This window comes from Diadema setosum, chromosome 11 (genome assembly GCF_964275005.1).
Source record: "Diadema setosum chromosome 11, eeDiaSeto1, whole genome shotgun sequence".
NCBI lineage: Eukaryota > Metazoa > Echinodermata > Echinoidea > Diadematoida > Diadematidae > Diadema > Diadema setosum.
The window spans coordinates 4,694,281-4,711,355 of record NC_092695.1 but is presented as its reverse complement, the minus strand read 5'-3'; the positions used below and the strand labels follow the sequence as shown (position 1 = coordinate 4,711,355).

Genomic DNA, 17,075 nt, shown 5'->3' with positions numbered 1-17,075 from the left:
GAGAATTAAAGAATTCCAGAATCTTTGATCCTTGACTGTCTCCATGCGACATTTATGCAGTGGAACACTCTCCTCCCAGAGAAACGCGACACTCAATAACATGGCAGAACGATTAATTAAGATGAAACATTTATTTAGAATAATCTCTTTGGATATTTCATGGAATCCATTTGACACGTGGCAGCGGAATAAATGCAACAAAGTTCAGAAAACAAAGTTAGAGTAAACGAGCACTGAAATTCCTCATACTACTCTTTTGTGTTGCTCTCATCTAATGTTAACTTTCATAATCCTGGAATTCACCATCGTCTTCTATGAAAAGCAGTAACGTTTATGTCGTAGTAGTTTATGCCTTTCACTATCATCATAGGAATTTGATGATGACATGTATTCAGAGAAGAAGCCTGAAACGCATTTTTTTTTTATCGGTATAGAGCAGGATCTTGAAGAAATCGATAACTATACACATATTCCAGTGATATAGCAGTGTGATTTCATTGCAATATCACTTCCTGAGCAACTTCACCAGTGTAGAATTTATGCATGCTTTCTTCTCTTGTTTTGCATGATGCAGATGATCACATTGAAAATTCTGAAAATTATCCGAACGTCTAAAATCCAGCGTCGACAAATTTGGAACTTCGCAGGTAACAAAAATTACAAAGGGGCCAATTCCGAAGTAGAGAGCACCTGCCGTACAATAGGCATCCATATGATGCAGTGAAAACAGATTGGAGGAACATAATAGGCGGGGCTAAAATAATCATGTTAATGGTGTTATAGTGTCTACGGCTTTTGGTGAAATCTAATCATCATTTGTGTGGGAGGAACCTCATGCAGAGCCGGCATTCATTATGTAAGAGATAGATAGAAAACTGAAAAAAACACAAAAATCACATATGTGCCCACGCACACACGTCATGCACAAACACACGTGAACTCAATGCATTCACAAGAAGGGACATCCGGTATACACGACTTTTCAACAACACCGTGATTGACGGAAACCTTCGGATAATTTTCAGACTCTTACATTTGAACAACTGTAAATTCTTTTTACTGGGTACAGCGTTTCAGACTTGATAGTGATGAGGAATAAGTATGTTTTCAAAATAAAATAAATCACAGTAAGAAATTAAATTCCTTCATCCCATTATTGTAATTGAGGAGTCACTCTAGTCGTCTTTTTTACTTTGCTTCACTCCACTTTTCGACCTTTTACAGAAACATCGACAGCAGCATTTGATTAATCTAGATATCAAAATGATGCATATGACAGCTATGACAGTGAGGAACGCTATAACGTCCAACATTAAATACTGGATGGTGTTGAGGGAGTGGATGGGCGATCGCAGATACTCGCCGCCGTGTCTCCCGATGTGTTCGATCCAGAAGGCCGCAGTTTCGGCTGGTGTCATTGGGCGGTCTCGAAACACGCGGGAGAGTTGCTTCACGTTGTTTGCATAGCTGAAACATGAAACACCCAACATGAATTTAGATCACGCGTTAATAATCACTTCAATCACAATTTCATAACATTTGGTGAAAGTGTTTCCGTTAAATCTCCCGCCTCTAGCAGATATTTTTATTCGGAAAGCTATGGATATGAATAACTTGTCTCTAGTGAATCTATTTATGAGGAGAAGGCGAGATATTGATATCTTCTCACTCTGAGAGTTCTGTAGTGTGAGTTCGAATCTCGCCCAACGTCCGCTAACGTGATGATGCCTTGCACAATGTCCGTCAGTTTGACCATTGTTGACCATGGTGTATGTAGCCCATACAAGTTGGCAGGCCTACCCGTCAATCCTGGGCTAACTATAATGGCAGGGCCCTCTTGTAGAGCACCGTATATACTAATTAGGGTGTCTTGGCTACGTGAGAGCAAATCATCATCAATAGTATTATGAGGTGATAAAAACAGGCATACACCATAATCGCTGAGTGCCTGAATGCTTTAATTGACGAGTGAATACACATGAAAAAAAAAAAAAAAAAAAAACGTAACATGTATCAGCAAAGTTAACAGTGGGCAATGACAATGATAGGTCCCTTTTAAAGAGCAGTGTACATACTGGAGACGTGTCCATTGTTATATTATCATAACCATTATTACCGAAGTATTATTGAATATTTGCTCTATAAATCGAGCATGTGTATGGATGTTTTCATGCATGTCATGGAGAAGTCAACGCATTCCGACAATAAATGTCACAAATGTTTGAAGCGCTCTGCCACTGTTTCAATTTAACGAACGTTTGGAGGTCGTGAGATGCGGGGGAGTTAGACATCCAATTTTGATATAATAATTTTCATCGAATGTTTTGAGATTAAAGGCACTATGCAATGCAAATGCAGGTTGACTTGTATTGATTCAGAGTACCTTTATCATCACTTATGTGGTGAAAAAAAAAAATAAACATGTGCCATATTTATATTAATAGATTTTATTCAATTTTTGTTCAGATTACTTGGTTGCGCCCCCCCCCCCAAAAAAAAAAAACTACTCTAAACCAAGATTTGCAGTGATACCAACCATATTTATATGAATAATATGATCAACAAGACATCTGAATGCACTTACCTTACACCGTACATAACATGAATGTTTGGCCGCAATGCCTTTTGTAAATCATATTAGTAACATAGAAACATGCAAGTTTTGATCAACCTAGAGAAAGGTGCATTCCATTGTCGTTTGTTAATCATAGTAGTATTTTAGCAATGATTGACAGATGATGTCACTGTCCAAATCTTGGTTTTAAAGGTGCTTTCGGGCGTATCACAGGAATCTACATGTAAATAAAGATAGAGGGGAACATTAAGGAAAATATGACACCCATTCAGGCATTCACGACCACATTAGTGATGTTGAGGGAATCATGAATCAGGGCAAGTCAACATGCATTTGCATTGCATAGTTCCTCTAATTCAAGACATCAAGGCAATTGGGTGATACTCGGTATTCCGAATATTCATTAAATCGAGAAAAAAAAAATGAATAGATTCGTTAGTTCGAAGGCTCGATTATCCGGAAATGAAAAAGATTGTGCTCATACGACAATTTCTGGCGTTTATACTCCTAAGGGTTTGGTAATCTGAAAATGAAAGAAAGTTTGTTATTCCGAATGTCCGTTAATTTCAACATGAAATAAGGTTCGTTATTCCGAAGGTGCTTTAATTTGAATATCAAATAAGGTTCATTAACCCTATATAAAGCCCAAGCTATTTTGACCCCTTCCAGGCCCAAGGGGGGGGGGGGGGCACATTGTGCCCCCCCCCCCCTTATGGAAAGAACACAGTTTTACCACACCATGTAACACAGTGTGGCACACAGTGTCGAACACAGTGTGGAACACAATGTGTAACACAGTGTCGAACACATGTGTTTAATATGTGTTTAATATGTGATTTTGGGACGTGTAGTAACACTGTGTATTTACCACAGTGTGAAACACAGCGTCAGCACACTGTGCAACACATGGTCCAAAACACATATTAAAAACACTGTGAATCAAACCACAATCTCACACACTATGACCATAGGGTTATAACCACATAGTCCATTACACTGTGGTAGTCACCACATAATCCACCACACTATGGTATTCACCACATAGTCTACCACAGTACAATGTGGTAGTCACCACATAGTCATCAAATGTATCTAATACCACATAGTCATCAGATGTATCAATATTTGTAATGCATGAAGGCACGGTTACTGACTAGATAACACTGTTATTGAATATGAAATTACCTTTTCATAACAAAATTTATGACATTGGTATAACATAACATTATTAGACAATAGTTCACAGGAAATCCCATCACAAATACTTCGAATTTTTTTTACTTCGAAGTATTTTATGACTTTTCTCACATTTAGGTTGCTTTTTATAAATATTCATGAGCTATGCAAAGTCTGTACCACAGGAATACCACAGGAACACCACAGTGTTACCACAGGAATACCACAGTGTCACCACAGGAATACCACAGTGTCACCACAGGAATACCACAGGAATACCACAGGAATACCGCATGAAGTATCACATTCTGTACCTCAGCACTCCCACTTGAGTGTAACAACATTATGGACACAGGAGTACACATATTTCAATATATACCACACTGTGTGTTTAGTATGCCAAGTATGTGGAGATGATGCAGGTGAATGATCTGAAACCCACAAAGTGACAACACCGAGCACAGGGTTTCCATATAGTTCAATATATACCACACTGTGGTATGTCTGTGTGGATTATGTGGTAAATGAATGATCTGAAATTCCACAGTGTGACAACACTATCAACACAGGGTTTACACATAGTTAAAAATATGCCACACTGTGTCAAACAGGAATCACAGTGTGTTCAGTATATTATCTATGTGGGGATTATGTGGTAAAACACTTAAACTGAAATACCAGACTGTGGTAGCATTATGAACACAGGGTTTACACATAGTTCGATATATACCACACTGTGGTATTTGTGTGTCACTCTGTGTTCAGGATGCCAATAATGTGGTATACTATGTGATCTCAAATCTCACACCGTGACAACGCTGTGACCACATGGTTAGCACATTGTTTACACATAGTCAACTATGTGAACACACTGTCGTAACACTATACCACACTGTGGTATATGTGTGCCACAAAGTGTGCGGTATGCCAATTATGTGGTACACTATGTGATCTCAAATACCACACTGTGACAACACTGTGACTACACATTGTTTACACATAGTCAACTATGTGAACACACTGTGGTAACACTGTGTTTGTTCCATAAGGGGGGCCCCTATATAACTTCTTTATTATATGATGTATCACCGTCATATTTGGCACATGGGTAGAGCAACTCCTACTCTACATGACCCAACATTTGAAATTTCTCAAAGGCACCTATTGAGGGCGGTATTTACCAAAATATAAAGAAATACATAGGAAATAGGCTAAAATCATATTTTTTCTTTATATTTCTTTATCCCCAGTAACTATATATTTTTATTTCATATCAATCATTTTCATATTTGCCACAAAGGAAAAGCAAGTCAACCTTCATTATTAGTTATGGTTGAAATATCGCAAGGTCAACATGTGGGGGCGCTATTCATTACAATATAAAGAAATATATGCAACCTATGATATATTTCTTGGGATAGGCACAAATATTGGTATCACATGTAATATTTCCATAATATTGGAATTTTGAGTTTGCAGATTGATAATATGATCAACAAATGATATTACAGGCAAAGCTTGTGTGATAATGTCATAAAATAAAAGGGTAGTCTTCGGAAAATGCTGTATTTTCGACTTTTCTATTATATCTATTGTTTGATGCCTACGTCATATAAAAATAAAGGAAATAATAAGAAAACTATTTCAGGGTAATTCAGGCCCATAATTACTTCACATTTTGGTCCTTCAGCAAATTACAGCAAAGAAAAACCTAATTTCATCCATTAATATATTGTTGATTGAAATTTGAATAGAAAAACGTGCAAATTCTGATGAACATGGTTGTCAGTTTATGGTTGCCATGGCAACCAGCAATATCAGACATAGCTAAATTATACATCACAATGTTTGCAATAAGATTTTAGGAAAAGTCACCAAATTTGGTTGAAATCGGGTAAAGGGTATAGGAGTGGCAATCGAAAATTTGGTAGGAGGGCACAATGTGCCTCCCCCCCCCCCTTGGGCTTCATAGGGTTAATTCGACAAGGAAAATAAGGTTCATTTTAATCCGAAAATGATTTAAGGTTTGTTATTCGCCAAATTGTAACAATCTGTGGCCAAGGGGGGGGGGGGGTCATCTTTTCTATTGAGAAGTTATGAGGGTGAGAAGGGGCTGACCAGGGGAGCACGTACGCAGGATACCTTTCGGAGGGGGTGTTCAGTACATGCAGTTGCGTTTTTTTTTTTTCTCTCTTACTTCTTTTTTGATTGATTGATTTGTTCTATTTCTGCATTTTTCACAAAGTATATACAACATAACAATTTTCCAATACTATTCACATTATATGCAACACAAAATGAATATAAATATAGTCATATATATAATTTGTTTTGTTTGCCTTTGGATGACCACCTATAATAACTGTTTACGTCATCCATGGTCATCCCGATACTGAAGTAGAAGACGAGAGAGGATGACATACCTTATGTCTCTCCCCCCCCCCCCCCCAGAAAAAAAAAATACACCGGTACCTTCTGCAATGATAATTTAAAAATAGTGAATCAATCCAAATGCATTTTCATGGTATGAAAAAATAATTCATTGCCCACATCTTACAGACAACCCCCATTCAATTTGCTTCAGGGGTCAAAGAGAAATGAGGAATTTTGTAGAGCATGTCAGAAATCTCTTCCCTCCAAGTTCTGTCTATTGTGTGCACACATTAATTTCCATTTCCAAGAGCATCCAGGTGCTAAACTTGGAAGAATCAGACTCATCACATGCTTTACAATAATCCACATTTCTCTGTGACCGCTTAACCAAATTGAATGGGATTTTCTGCAAAATAGAGCTAAGATGTTATATTTTAAGAACCTGAAGTCGCATTTAGACAGTTTAATCATGTTGGGTATTATCAGTGCAAAAAGTGGATTTTTTTTTTTTTTGGGGGGGGGGGGGGGGTAGGGACATACTCTATAGAGAAGGAGGAGGAGAAGCAGGAGAGGAGAAAATACTTCTTTTTTATTTATAACACAATTACAGATTAGGATTATATTGCAGTTCGTGTATAGTGTGTGTGTGTGTGTGTGTGTGTGTGTACATGCATGTGTGTGCATGCATGTGTATAGGTGGGTGTGTAAAGTTATGTTTTCATTCAATTTTCATTGCGTAATATCCATATCCAACACCGTATGTTGTCACTAAATGCAGTTTATTTCATTTTCGGAATTACGAACCTCATTTTATTTTCGGATTTAAGGCCGTGTCATACCAGCCTTGCGTGCGACTTGCAAAGAACAATTTTGACTACCCGGAGGTCCCCGTAGATGATCCGCACATGACAGTACCTAGCATGTATCTCAAAAGTAGTCGCCCGGAGGTGCGCACGCATATTTTTTTTACCCGCAACCGTGTGTAGGCCCTGTCACACCTTTCCGGGCAAGCTACTCGGGCTTGTTACGTGTAGGGATTTTCGAGCATACCGGACATTCCTGAGGGCGGAAAAGGATTTGTGCGAGTCAGCGCATGTGATTTACTTGCTGGACGCGTTATACTTGAGAGTATACTGTGTGACCTTTGTACCTGTTGCATGGGGGCTGACAACTCAGTGAAGGAATTCCTCTAATGGAATGGCTGAAATCTCACAGAATTTCATTATCTTGGCTGCATACGCGGCTGCGAAGTACCTGCGTGGGAATTGCCTGGGAAGTACTGACGCTTAGGGTCTCCTACTGGCGTTTTGCGGGGACCTCTACGGGCATTCCCGCGACTCACCCGGAAAAAGTTTTGGTCATGCTCAAAACTTGGCTGCGGTTAAATCGGACTTGCGTGAGCACCTCCGGGCAACTACGCGCTAGATACTGTCAGGTGCGGACCAACTGCGGAGAGCTCCGGGGAGTAAATGTGTTTCCCCGCAAGTCAAGCCGTAGAAGTTCCCCCGTACGGTATGACAAAGCATGAATGAAAATTGCAAACATTCTTGTTCGCCCGCTGAAAATCTTCTACGTGCTGGAAACTACCTCCTCGCCACAAGCCCGCGTAGCTTGCCCGGAATGGTGTGACACGGCCTTTACGAACCTTCGGAATAACGAACTTTAACCAAGGCAATAATGGATTTCTTGCAAAACGCTTAAAGGATGGTGAACGAGACATTAAAATCAAGAAAATCATACAAAAGAAGGTGTCAAAGCAGAGGGAAATGTCTGTTAAAACAGATTTTTTATGTGACTTTTTAAAATATATTCGTACCACTGAAAAATCGCGAGTTAAAACTGACTGATTTACTTCACCGATTTTCGCTCCAGAACGGCCGTCTTTTCGGGGCCCTAAAATATGACGTCATGACATGGACGAACGTACCCTTTACGATCGAGTGTGCAGCGCTAGCTAGCTCTACATCGAGTCCGCCATTCATAAAGCACGTAGTTCTTTGTGAGCGGATGCAATACAATACTGTACCTTGCCTGTCTTTAGTCGCATCTGCTTTATCGGCAGAAACAGCAGGGTAAAATGTACCATTATTTAAAAAAAGAAGAAGAGATGAATGAATAAATAAATAAATAACTAAATAAATAAAGAAATAAATAATAGCCATAATAATACTAATAATATAGTCTGAAGCAACGTCAGTAGCGAACCGCCGAGTCCCCGCCGGAGAGCTAGTTTGGTGTGTATGGTAGCCCCACTACATATCCGACCGCGTATAATTCGCGCACTAAACACTTAGTACGCACTTGTCTTCGTCTGTGCGCAAAGCACATAAAAATGGATTGGCTTTGAATGTAGATGAGGATGGTGTGGGAAAACGCGATAATTCACTGTTCATTGATGGTTTTAATCAAGGACAAAATTTCGAATAAATACTTTCACCGAATCGTAATGACAGCACAATGTAATGTCTATGGAAGTTCCTAAAAAGCTTCGTTGACGTTTTCTACAACACGGTGTTCAATACAACTCGGTTTGCGTGCATTGTCAATGCAAAAAACAGCGGTCGATCCTGATAATGCGATTTACCGCGGGGAGCTGAAACGAGGCCACGCTAGTTCGTCGGCGACATATTTGCACTGAAACTTCGAATCGAAAAGGGAACAACAGCATTTGATAGAGCTGGATTTTCTCAATCACGTAGGTCAAGTTGGAGTTTTTTACGTGAATTTCAGTGTTAGATACTCTTATCAAGCAAATAAACATTAGGCGGTCGATGAGTAGTAGGTCCAACCCTACATAGGCTACTCCACAACGTAGATCCTTACGTTAGCTAGGTCAGAGTTCTTGTTCTACCGTAACGTTAGGCTCTACTACTGTACTAACTAGGCCTATTAAACGGTTACTATAAGCCGTTTAAGAGTAGAGACTGAGGCGCGAAAGCGCAAGTAGAAATTTAAAAAGGTATACTTCATGGTAATTCGAAGGAAGATGGATTCAATAAGTGAAATTATAACTCACTTTTGCTTGATAGAGTAAACAAGACACGTACAGATACCTCGGTGCACTCAGGCCATCGCCCGCGGCGGCGTGATACCTGGAGCGTAGCTTAGGTGCAAAGTTAGGTAGCGGTAGCGTAACGAGCGCAGGGCTGATTCGTCCATGTCATGACGTCATAATTTTGGTCACCAAAATTTCGCCATCAGATCGGGTTCAGGTGGTCTAAAAAGGGCCTCAAAACACCATCTCTCAATCGTTCTAAAGACATTTTCACCTTCTGAAAGTTAACTATTCATATTCCTAGAGACTTAAGCTTTGCAGAAATATATAAATCACTTTGTTTATGAATACCGACATTTTTTTCTTGTTCACAATACTTTAAAAAAATCTTAAAGGACCCTATGAAAGAGAATTGCATGTAACGTGAATGCATTCGACCTCTTTAGTTAAGTGTTGACTTGTTCAAAGATTATAAACGGCCAAAAGTTCCCAAGATTCTCTTTGTCTACCAAGCTATGTCAAAAGGAAACATGTGACGTATCGTGCCAATAGAGGCTGTTTGTCTTTGCAATCAAAATTGAGTTTCCTCATTTCAAGAAAGAGTAATGCCATTGCATGATCAAGTAGGGTAAATGACAGAAACATTTTGTTGAAAGAAGGACAATTTCTGTGTTTCAAAAGTTAAACTAGCTTCGGGTTTTTTTTTTTTTTTTTTCCCAAAGTAAATCACGGAGAGGACTACCCTGCGGCAGAGAAGGGTCATTGTCGCCATACTTACGTATCATTATTTAAAACTTCGGTCAAGGTGTCGTAAATGATATCGGCGTTGACGTTGTACTTGCTGATCATTTTTCCAATTCCCTTGGCTTCGACCCTAGCGGCGATGTCCCACTGGTCGGCATTGATCGGGAAAACGACAATCGGAACGCCATGGTACACGGCTTCATGGTAGCCATTGTTGCCCCCGTGGTACACAAACACACGAGTCTGTGAAGCACCTGAAAACACATGAGCGGGAGTGTGATACTTTCTTTTCGCCCAATATGCTTTATACCCATTATGTGACATTTTACTTTCACCATGAAACATCATTGCGTACCTATACACCAAATAACCAACATTCAAGAAGAAGAAGAAGAAGAAGAAGAAGAAGTAGATGTGTTATGCAATGTAAAAAATAATAGGATTTTATGCCCATTAAGAAGTAACGGACACTTTGAACTCTTACAAACGAGAAAATTTCAAATAAAAAAATTGGCAGCAACATCATATTCAACTTTAAACATATCCGCACATACTTTTTGCAATATCAACTATAACCATCAAACTGAAAACATTAATGCTGCCATCTACGACACCATTGATGTACGACAGGGAGTTTGCCTGTGAAAGTGACATGCCTCACAGACCATAACATTGGAAGGGACATGAAGTAAAATTACTCGGCTGACCTTATTCTGTTAAATTGGTTGTTTGTTTGTTTACTTTTTAAAACAGATTACCACTAGTCCTCACTGTTGAAATATGTTAAGAGACCAATTTCTGTCAATCTTTATCAATGCTACGATGCCTAACAGCTCAAATGAATGGTATACTCGGTGACAGAACTTTGTTTAATGTTACTGCAACAGTTAACACTCATCAAATTTTATGATAGAATATTTGAAACGAATAAAAATTTTATTACACAGGAAATGACCCAATCAAACACGTCATTCTGTGCAATGAGGAGAAAACAGAAAAGAAATCAGATAACAGATATCTGAATGAGTAAATTATGATTCCTTTATCACTCATGAGAAAAATCTTCTTTCATGACCACTTTTGTACAAAGCAAATATGCAAGATATGCATCACGTCGTTGTATTTCATCTATTTTGTTTGTTGTAATATGTTCTTGCTAGCACATAATGAGACACTCATTTTCAGTTATTGCTCTCTTTTTGAACCATCATTTCATATTTCATTTTCTATCATGTCATTTCTCAGCTACTGGCAAAATTATTTTGCCATTCCGTGCGTAAAATATATCAGTATAAGCACAGCATAATGTATTCAAAGTACAGACTAGAAAGAAAACAAAACTCATACGGGGGGGGGGGGACATGTTCAGAACTGTAGAGAATACAAACAAATACAAGACATTGATGCAAAACTGCAGCGGTAAGTATTATAATTGTAGGTGGGGTTTGTCGTATGAAAATGTTAAACAGCACCTTCTCTCGCTATGAATGAGACTTAGGTGGTCTCCCTGATGTGTTTTCTTCGATGTTTGTCAAAAATACTGAAGTTCATTCTTACCATACTAGTATTACTAGACAAAAAGATTCTTTTCATCTTTCTCCTGTACGGACCGTATCTGCTTTAAAAACAATAACCACTACAGGACCTAAACTTTGGAATGAGTTGGATAGAGAAATAATCCAATCTCAATCTCTTCATTCATTTAAGCATAAACTTAAACTAGTTTTTCTGAATTCATATCTATAGCTATTTTTCAATCCTCCTCGACATTCTCTGTTCATACTTCACATTACTGACATTATCGATTATGTAACATGTGCCTCGCTCGCGATTTCTGTATTATCTCCTGAACTTCCTTTGTAGTTTGTACACATTCGGTATCTCTGCTATTGTACACTGCATCTGACTTGTACCTCGCTCGGGTGATCACGCAACTCTCAAGAAGTCTTGTGCCGCGGACATTGTTTTCTTTGGGGTTTTTTTGTTTTTGTTTTGTTTTGTTTTGTTTTTTTTTTTACTTTTTGGCGTTTATTTTTCTCCAATTCACAAATTGTCATTCCTTTGATTACATATACCAAGTAAGAAATATTCTCACATCCGCATCTGGGAATCTACACCCTACAAGCAATGCTTCTATGTAGATTCCTCATATTTCACATGTTTTACTGTCTTATAAGCTGTACTTGACAATTCATCCATGCTTTTGTATTGTGATGTTTATGTTTTATACTAATTATTATTACTAATGTGGAACAATAAAAAAAGATTTAATCTCATACAAGTCATATGGAATATCATTCCACTCTTTACTTCCTGTATCTTGTAAAATTCCTGTTTTCTATCAATTACTAACTTACAGACTCAAATCTCAATATGTAAAGTGCATCTGAAGTTGTATGTTTTCATGGAAATATTATTATAACAGAGACTGTTGGGGTAAATTTCATGAGTTACTATATCTTTGTGCTATTTCACTTTAACTACCTACCACAATTTTTCCCACACGACATCTCACAGTAATGAAATTTTCTTGTCTAATAATACTTACATTCATAAAGACTGTCTTTTGTGTTATCACCATGGTTATACGAGGTAGTATTGGTTACAAACAAACTAATTACCTCCTTTGTTACTTTTTGTGAGTGCCCTGATTGCAATATTTGAATATTCATCAATGATGACTCCAAGATATAGTACTTGTTTGCCATTTTTCTTTATGATTCAACTTGGTCTAACTAAAAGTATTTTACATTTTCAGTTGTGTTTTTGTTTTGATTTTTGTGCCGAGTGATGAAAACTGACATTAGTAATTCATGTTAAAGTATTATAAAAAAAAAAGATATTCTGTTTGTGCTAGTGGCTTACTGCTTCCAAATGTTTGTTGAGTGTTTCGACCATTAATTTAAGATTCTTATGTGCAGTGTATGCATGTGTCATCTGCATACGAAGACACGTTTCGTTGATCAAGGCATTCCGCTAAATCGTTACGTACCAAAATGCTCGTGAGGAACGCCACACTCTATTACTCGCTTGGATGATGGTGCCCCATTTACCGAAGATTTCACAAATGGTGTTTACGCTACGCATCAGGACATTCCTACGGAGTTCCAGTCTTCACAATTTAGACGACACTTGAGCTGTACTCAGTGATTAACCGTGTTGAAAGCTTCTTTACCTCCAATATTACTACCTAATCTAGATTACCCCGATGAAGTTTATAAAAACATCCATTTGTTATTCTTTTTAACAAGGCAGTAGTAGTCAAATGGCTGATTCTTATTCTTTTTTTTTTACCAGATAAAAAAATAACAGAGAACATAATATAAAGTGGTCATATTGTTATACCGGGTGTCCCCAAAAAAAGCGGAACGGTGGATTTTCAGTACTTTGCGTTCTAAAAGTGATATATTTTTTGACATCATTAGAAAGAGCATCTTCTGCAGAAGACCATGATACCAAAATCATTACATTTGGTTCAGTACTTTTTATTCTACGCCAATTTCTGTATATGCAGTCATTTTCAATTTTTTGCGTCTTATGAGATATCAATTTGGGTGCGACACGCGTTCCATACAGTGAATTGTGTAAGCTCGTTGATAACGCTTTCATATTGGGCGCGCGCACACACACACACACACACACACACACTGTTTTTTCCTGGCCCGTGCCCAATGTGAAAGCTGTATCTTTTGTTGACATGGATCACCGAGCTTACACAATTTCACCGTATGGATCGCGTGTCGCACTCAAATTATTATCTCATATGTCGCAAAAATCCGGCGAAATTTGAAAATGACTGCATTTTCAGAAAATGGCGTAGAATAAAAAGTACTGCACCAAATTCTTTAATTAATTTCTTTAGTCAAAAGTGTTTAATCATTTCAAAGTCGCATAAACCCTACTGGAAAGAACACACTGTAAACACAGTGTGCACACAGGTGAAATCTCTTCACACTGTCAAACTCGAGCACTTTGCGAATCATCAATTCACAGTATGAAAGAGATCATTGCTACGGGAATACCCTTTGAATAACCATACCACAGTGTTAAACAATAATCGTTTTCACATTTTACAACACTGTTGGACACTGTGTTCTTTAGAAATGCACGTATTTCATCAATATTTGTGGTCAACAACAAACAATTCAAATAAGACAATTTCAGTCTTTTTTTTTCAGTTTTCACAGAGTTTGAATTTGTGATTGAACGCGCTATATTGGCTCTCCTTTTCTTTTGAGGTGTCAGTTATTTTCAATATCAAGTCCAACAACTTGTTCTGGTAGGTGATTTAAAGTGGCATCGCGTACAAATCCTGTGGACATGTTCGTTTGCTTTTTTGTTTTGTTTTGTAATTGTTAGTGTTGATTCCTTGTCGTTATCTGTTAAAGGCATAATTTACCATTTGCAGATGAAAATATTAGTGCTTTGAAATAGTTCTAAAATGTGAGTTAGGGATAGAAACAACCACTGTCAAAATTTGAATCCGTATAATCGATGTTAAGTGTTGTTAAATACACAAAATGTGAACAATAGTTATAATAAAAAATGTTTCCAGACTAAACCGTATACAGTTACGGTTTACTGAGAAAAACCCTGATATCTCCTTATATTTTAGGTTTTATTGCAAATATTTCATATGGTAGGATGTTTTATGATACAACAGACCTACACATATGCATCAAATGTGATATCTTGAACATTTTTGAAAGCACTGCTCCCAAAGGTAAACTGGACCTTTAAGTGCTTAGAAACATTTTACAATGGGCGCCATGCAATCTTCTTTTCATGTTATCATTATTATTGTTATTATGATTATTATCATCATTATCATTATTATTATTATTATTATTATTATTATTATTATTATTATAATCATTGTTGTTAATACTTTACAGCTAACATCTTTACTTTCAACACAATCCAAATGATGCAGTATTCGCTGCATTTAACACAGAGAAGGCGTATTTCTCGAGTATTTCTATCCTCTTTTCTCACAGAGTATAATAGGGGCATCAAATCATCATCTTCAAACTCACCCAACAAGTCATTCTGTGGTAGCCATCGCCCTGTCATGATGTTTGGCGGTAGCGGAAAAGGCAACTCAGAGGGCATCTGCCACAATACGCGCTGCGGCAATCGGCCGAACGCCTCGGCGAAGAACCGGGCTATCTCTGGCTTCTTCGCCGTTATGGTAGCGAATACGTGACCCAGAGTGAATACAATCACACCGTGTTCCCCTGACTGCTCAAGATAATCTGTATAATTCTGAGAATGACATGAAACAAGGTGCTTCACGGAATAAATGTTACTGAATATAAAAAAGATATTAATTCCTGTCATGGGTTACATTTTCGTAAAAAGTCACGCAATGTTAAAAGGTATAGTTGGGCCTAAAAAAAGCAGTTTCATTTTACCGGCAAAGTATTCGTAAATTACAATCATCTACAGATAATTTCCCGATTCTTAAGCTTATCAACAGTTCAACGAAGAGCTCTAGCTTAATATTTTCTTCTTATACATTTATATAATTTCTCTGTTTATTTGATGGAAATGAAAAACATATTTGAATTTGAACTTGAACTTGTTATTTTAGATTGACAATTTTCACTAAATGTGAGAATAAGTGTGGTAGATCAATCAGCCTCGTGTTAACAAGTAAAGTTCTAATAATCATAGTCATCATGATAATCTAGAAATACAAGCACACCGTCTATTACACTAGTACACTGTTCTAAAACGTCCGCATACTGTCACACTAGTTTCTTTCAAACCAAAGTGTTTTAAGTGCAGTCTTGAATAATACTTTCACAGCTCTAATATTTGATAATAGCTTCAAAGTCATAGGGTACATACAGTTTGACAGTGGTCTGTATTGAATACACTGTGCGTAAATTGGACCTTTTCAAACGTTTCAACTCAGTGTGCATAACTGATGTCATAAAATACCTTGTCGAGATTCTGTGCGGGATGAACAGTCAGTCCGCCAACATTCATCACGTTGGGCATTGTGGGATAGGGGATTTCCGTTGTGAAATGCGAGTTGAAGAGATACAGATCGTACGTACCAGCCATGTGGCATCCATCTCGAACGATGGGCGCCAGGCCCAGCTGGCTCGCCAGGTCGCAGTACGGAGCTAGAAAGAGCAGCTCCATTGGTTTAATCATAATGACTGAGAAGAAGAAATTGAATAGCCTCTGGGAGAACGTCATGGGGTAGGCTAGACCGGTGAGACCATCTGGCCGGTATGCCGGGTAATAAGGCGACCCAGCGTCGCGAAGTATGAAGGCGGACGTGACATAGGGGATTAGAGCTACGAGGCGTACCTGTTGCTTCATCTTGCTTTCAATGTAGGACTTTATAAGGAGCCCACAAGGCCAGGCCGGGTCTAGTACAATCACCTCCACGCTCTCAAGTCGACGTAGTAAATCCTTGTCGGTCATGACGGCCCTGCATTCGTTGAAGGCATGCATATTCAACATGTGCACCACTTCGAAGAAGCGTAGGCCGGAGAGTTCCAACATGGCGTCCACGGCCATGTCTTCTAGTCCCTTCACCTCCTCGGGTGGTAGTGAGTGCGTGTAGACCTGGAAGGTCAAGTTGGCAAAGTGCGGATCACCCGATCGATATCTGTATCCCAGTTCACCCACTAGTGCCGTTACATTATGCCCTCGATTGACCAGACTGTTACCAACGTATGAAGCCACCAGTAAGTGACTGTCCTTTCCTGAACCAAAGGACAGTAGGATGTCCATTCCTTGGCTCTCGTTGAGCATTAATACATGTATGAAAAGAAGAACAAGTCTAACTTGTGATATCTTGCTCCACATGAGGGCCATCTTATTGCAACAAGTGCACGAAATCTGAAGCTGACCAACGAAGCTATAAATTGTTCGTATTTGAATAGCTCTGCCGATGCGAAACAGGTGGGTGCTTACACTGAAGATATCATGCTGCAATATCATAACACACAGAGTACACAACGCAGGATTTTATCGAACCTTGTTTGACCTTGTTTGAACTGCAGGCAGGTCGGTGCATTCTGAATCTCACCGTGACTCCATTCAGTATAAAATCCCCTCCGCTTGCAGTAAGAGCCTATTGCACGTAGGCCTACTTATTAGTAGTTTCCAGGATCTGTTGCGTTTGATACGTGATGTGTGTTGCTGAACCAGGGGTAAAATTTGAACTCACCGTGTGAGCAAATAAAGCCC

General features: G+C 38.5%; 1 protein-coding gene across 1 annotated transcript; it reads right to left on the bottom strand.

Annotated features, from left to right (window-relative positions):
- Positions 1-1,175: 1,175 nt before the first annotated feature.
- LOC140234963 (UDP-glucuronosyltransferase 1A7-like) lies at positions 1,176-16,877 on the bottom strand. The gene is made up of 4 exons (XM_072315001.1): positions 15,810-16,877; positions 14,900-15,128; positions 9,898-10,117; positions 1,176-1,467 (listed from the first exon to the last, which is right to left on the bottom strand). The coding sequence occupies exons 1-4, from the start codon at positions 16,824-16,826 to the stop codon at positions 1,176-1,178; spliced, it is 1,758 nt and encodes a 585-aa protein (XP_072171102.1). The 5' UTR covers positions 16,827-16,877.
- Between the last annotated feature and the right edge of the window lie 198 nt (positions 16,878-17,075).

Bases quoted from the DNA above. Each gene is read 5' to 3' on its own strand.
- LOC140234963 (XM_072315001.1), bottom strand. From the start codon at position 16,826: ATGATATTGCAGCATGATATCTTCAGTGTAAGCACCCACCTGTTTCGC. The intron at 15,129-15,809 runs GTATTTTATGAC...TGTCATTCTCAG, and splicing joins CCGCACAGAATCTCGACAAG to AATTATACAGATTATCTTGA. The intron at 10,118-14,899 runs GTGAGTTTGAAG...ATGTGTTTTCAG, and splicing joins ACCACAGAATGACTTGTTGG to GTGCTTCACAGACTCGTGTG.